Here is a 4627-nt window from a genome sequence, read left to right as displayed (position 1 = left end):
CTTTGGTGTTGACACATCTTTAATGTTAAATTTTACCCTATATTTCTTAGATTCCATAGTATCGTCGTTCGAAAGTTCTTCATATTCTAAGCATTTATAAACAGCTGTTGGTGGGAGTATGCTTTGTACATGCTGGGGTAATACATAAGCATTCGTTCTTTCAGGTATATCATCTGGTATATTATCCGGCGTAGCAAGCGAGTAGCAATGATCTTGAAGGATTGTATGACTGTTTTCAGTTGGTGATGATTTGAAAGGATCTGCATCACTGTTCGCTGTTTGTTCGCAACTATTGCTACCTTTGCTGCTGGCAAGTGGAATCGACAAACACGAAAGTTTGTTTCCTGCTATGTCCAATATTAACGAGTAACGGAAATCATTTATGTGTCGTTGCTTAAAATCGATCATCCTACCTTCAGCTATATGCTGTGCCCATTTTACCACAAACACGCCACAATCGACTGAGTTCAACTGTTGTTCAACGTCGTTCGCTGGGATTGCAAAAAAATCCCACTCGTCAACACTATACTTTTGTCCTTGTAATTTCATGGCACATTCAATGAAATTGCCTACGCGTTGGAATGCCCTTTTTGCCCCAATTCCTTGAAAAAGTGAATCCAAATAAACCATTCTTTTTATTGCTGGGTATACGGCAACTAAACACCAGTGATCTGCGTGTAATGAAGGACAGAGTATTACTTCACTATCTAAAATATGAGGGTATAGTTGATCATACTTGCATTTTAAAAATATGTCAAGTGAAGGTTCTGTCATACGTTGGAGAACTTCCATGTTGCAGGTGTGGACTTGTTTTCCCTGCTTAACTGCTTCTTCTTCGATCATCAGAAAAATCTTGTTTACCAAAAAGTTAGATAACAGGGAATCAGAAATCTTGTGTGATGCAGGAAGTAGGCGAATGATGTCTGTCGGATCCCATTCTTTTACTCTGTCACTAACGCTAATGTGTACGCCTGCAATTGCTGTCTCTTGTGCGCGTTTTCTCTCCTCTCCAGTTAGGGATAAATACATGTTCGAATGCACGACATTCCCCTCTATCCTGGTTTTGAATAAACCTGGTTTGGCGCTTTGAAAACCTATCGGTACGTAGTAATCGGGTGGTACCGTTACTTTTATTGTGATATCTTGTTGCTCTTTGTCAGGTGCTGAACTGGTCGGCAATTTTGTGATTTTAGTAATTATTATGTCGTTGGTCGAATTCTCGTCACATCCATGCATCTTTATTGGAGGTGATGAAGGATTAGGAGTTGTCGATATCTTATTTTCGGGAGCTGGGCCCATGGAGTTCGTTTCAGAGCTTGAGACTGCGTTTTTTTCAGCTGTTGACTCTTGTTCAGGTGTTAACGATGACATAGAACTGTTAGAATTAGAAGTGATTGTGGGTGATAAAGGGTGAGGTGAATCTTCTTTTGTGAACTCTTTAGTTTTTGCAGCGTCTGTCACGGGACCAACAGATGTTGACATAGAGAGATTTGTATCTCTACAAGGTACCTTTGAAAGAGTGGCCTTGCGTTTCTTGGATAATGACAAACAGTGCATTTTAGCACGAGAGTTGTTGGAAGAACCCCTTGCAACTGCTTTCGCATAAGTGTTAATATTCAAAACAGGTTCTTTATTCGTTGTAGGCACTGGTGCTTCTTTTGTAAACACCTTTGCCCTAGTGTGGGCTTGTCGCTCCTTTTTTCTCGTAAAAGAGCATGTATGCATTCTTCTGGTGATATGCTGCTAACTGTGATGTTTCTTTAACAACGGTATCACTTGTATAAAACCATCTCCCGCTCCTGTTAACGAAGCAAACATAATGCCCGGACGATATTTGGTTTCCTTCATGTGCTATTATTGAAGAAAGGGTGTATTCTGCTCTCGATGTTTCACTTCTGCCATCATTTAAATCGCGTTGATACTCGGGTATGGTTAGTTCAGGTGGGTAATCTATTTCCAAGCTTATTTTTTGACCGTTTGCGTCAAAGCGCAATAACTGAATGCATAATACCTGTGGCAGATTCTGCACTAAGGTTCTTTTCCAGGCATCAGTTCCTTTACCACACCTTAAAAATAGCCAAAAAGTGCATGGGGTACAAATTTATGTGCTAGTATTTTAACACTGTACACTCAAAAAATTACATAAAATAATGTTTTAACACTAAAAAATGAGGTGAGAGTGACAGTAACACTTGAGATGTCTCAATGGAGTGCATAATAACTGTAATTGTACCTGCTTAATACTGGTGGCATCACATAATCACTAACTGTACCTTTCACAGTTGTAGAGCTGTTCCAATTGAATTGCTGCAGAATATTGATCCAACAAATCTTGTAAAGGTAATCCCTGGTATATTATGGTTAAAAGAACAAATGAGTTTCCAGTTTTTGAATTTTGTTCAAACAAGATTTGTTTGGTTTGCAACTGCCAGTAAACATGTGCATAAAATCATATTTTCCATTTTCCCTGTATTTTAATACCTAACCAAAAATATGACAAGGTGGTAAGCATTTAGAGTATAAGCAAGGAAAATTTAAATAAATTGTTCTCTTTTTAATAAAAAAAAGTAGACTGTGTAGAATTTATCAAGGTATACCCATTAGAATGATTTTTAATTTAACATTAAGGGAAAATGTACTAAACTATTTTTGTTACTTCTTAACACCACCATCTTGTGACAATGACTTTCTATCTCTTTGGGTATTACCTTTGTTATAGATAATGGAAGCACTGTCTCAGTGGCAATGTTACTTGTAGTATTGCCACACTCGCTGCATAGAATCTCACTATTAAGTGAGAAGCAAAATGAATTCAGAAATTCAAGGCTACAATATTGTGGAATAAGTTCTGTTGATTGCAGATGATGAGCTTTTTCCTCCAAAATTGTCCAAAATGATTGGAAAAATTCAGCTGAACATTGCTGGGAACCTTTGACATAACCGCTCATAATTTGTGGCAAACAAGAAAGCAGTGCTGCTGGTCGAACCACCTGTGATGCTCCATTATACAATTTGAACACACTCAGTGTACTGCATAATATGCATTTTGTTCCTGAATATAAAATGAATACCAGATATCATTAAAAAATATTACTATTACTATGTATTTTTATCACCACAAACCTAATGTAGATATTTGTACCAGTACTTTAGTTCATCATCACTTTCATTGTAATTATTGGTTCAATCTTCTCTGGTTGTGTTAAATATAGTGGAGCTTTTGCCACTTTCATCACCAGAAAAGAATTCGTAATTCTTTCAATTTTTTTATATCAAACTGTTGGAAAGTGGGGATTTTACCACAAATCATCAGTCTCATTTAACCCCCTCCCAAATTATTGCTGTAGTGCTTGCTATGCACCTGCCCTAAGTGTGGGGTGTCACACCCACCCCTCCACCCATATGTCTGTCCTATGCATACCACTTTGAAAATCTACTACATGGAGTTATAGAATTGTCATATATAATATTTCAATGCAATACGGTAAATAATGGAAGGCACCAAAATTTATACTTTCCACAATATGAAGTCCAAACGACCCTCCCACAGGGAAATATATTATGTCGCTTTATGCGAAATTACATGGAAAATTACACACATGGGAAATTACACACATATTCAACAAGGGAAACCAATTTCACATATTCAACAAGGGAAACCAATTTCCATAAGGCATAACCACGATTAAATAAAACGTTTACCTTCTTTGTTCGCCGTGCATCTTTTCCTGTTGTGCAGAAGTTGACCTAGGCCTTCATTGCAACTCTTTGTTGAGAGAATAGACTGCAATACGCAGTTTACGAAGCATGTATTTCCTGAGTTTACGAAGCCTTTTAATGCGTAACCTGACATCATGATGAAGTTTGATTAAATTTGATTGGTAAATAGCTGAATTTGAATGAATACGTACAATTTCTCCGGTTGAAGATATAGTTTATATTATAAGTATACCACGCTCTATTATTATTTGGTGCGGGAAAATTTCAATATTTCCCGCTAAATGCTAATTAACCGTATTAATGACTTTTCAGGAACATTAATATGCAGTACTTAAATAACCCAAATTGACCCTTTATATCCAAACATGTATTTTGGATAAGGCGCGGTTACAAAGCTCCCAACGAAAGTGATCCCAAAAAAAATTTCTGCCATCTGTTTTGCTGGCGTGAATAGATCGTGTTAAAGGCGTGACACTAATCCCCAATGCATCTTCAAGCAGCTGAATGTACTCTATAACTCGTTGAAGTATTTCGAATTCGTCTAACTTTTCATCTGTTCGTATGTTTGGCACCATAAGTTTCAGCCTTTGAATGTAGTCTTCGACACTGCGCTCTTTGGATCCATGCGCGTGAATGCGCGTTATTTGAAAATCACATCTTGCCTTGCGCAAATCGGATTTTCCATTGCGCGCATCATTCGCACCCTTCTTTGGCTGCATAATTATGGATTACTTGTTTATAGTCTTGATGTTACGATACTGCATAAAAATCCGTATCAAATACCACGCTTTTATTTTTTATTTAAATTTTGGCAACTGGCTGTAGGTTTTGCAAGCTTTGCGTAAGCTCCGTTCGACCGCGGCTGGCACTGAAAGTCCACTCGTCACGCAAATTTTGTACAACCAGT

At 37.6% G+C, this 4627-nt stretch overlaps 1 protein-coding gene across 1 annotated transcript; it reads right to left on the bottom strand.

The window, feature by feature from the left end:
- Positions 1-1675: 1675 nt before the first annotated feature.
- LOC114539294 (ubiquitin carboxyl-terminal hydrolase 23-like) lies at positions 1676-4109 on the bottom strand. Its single transcript, XM_028559921.1, has 4 exons — positions 3703-4109; positions 2709-3052; positions 2274-2347; positions 1676-2066 (listed from the first exon to the last, which is right to left on the bottom strand). Exons 1-4 carry the CDS (start codon positions 3854-3856, stop codon positions 1676-1678), a joined length of 963 nt encoding a protein of 320 aa, XP_028415722.1. The 5' UTR covers positions 3857-4109.
- Positions 4110-4627: the final 518 nt, after the last annotated feature.

This window comes from Dendronephthya gigantea, unplaced genomic scaffold (assembly GCF_004324835.1).
Source record: "Dendronephthya gigantea isolate DGI-Jeju-01 unplaced genomic scaffold, DenGig_1.0 000198F, whole genome shotgun sequence".
NCBI lineage: Eukaryota > Metazoa > Cnidaria > Anthozoa > Malacalcyonacea > Nephtheidae > Dendronephthya > Dendronephthya gigantea.
Note: the sequence above shows the minus strand (reverse complement) of the source record. Positions and strands in the feature narration are given on the sequence as shown.

Excerpts from the sequence above, each read along its gene's own strand:
- LOC114539294 (XM_028559921.1), bottom strand. The coding sequence starts at position 3,856 with ATGATGTCAGGTTACGCATTAAAAGGCTTCGTAAACTCAGGAAATACA. Across the intron at positions 2,348-2,708 it reads TTCCATTATCTATAACAAAG|GGATTACCTTTACAAGATTT; the intron begins GTAATACCCAAA and ends ATAATATACCAG. Across the intron at positions 2,067-2,273 it reads CAGCTCTACAACTGTGAAAG|GTGTGGTAAAGGAACTGATG; the intron begins GTACAGTTAGTG and ends GCTATTTTTAAG.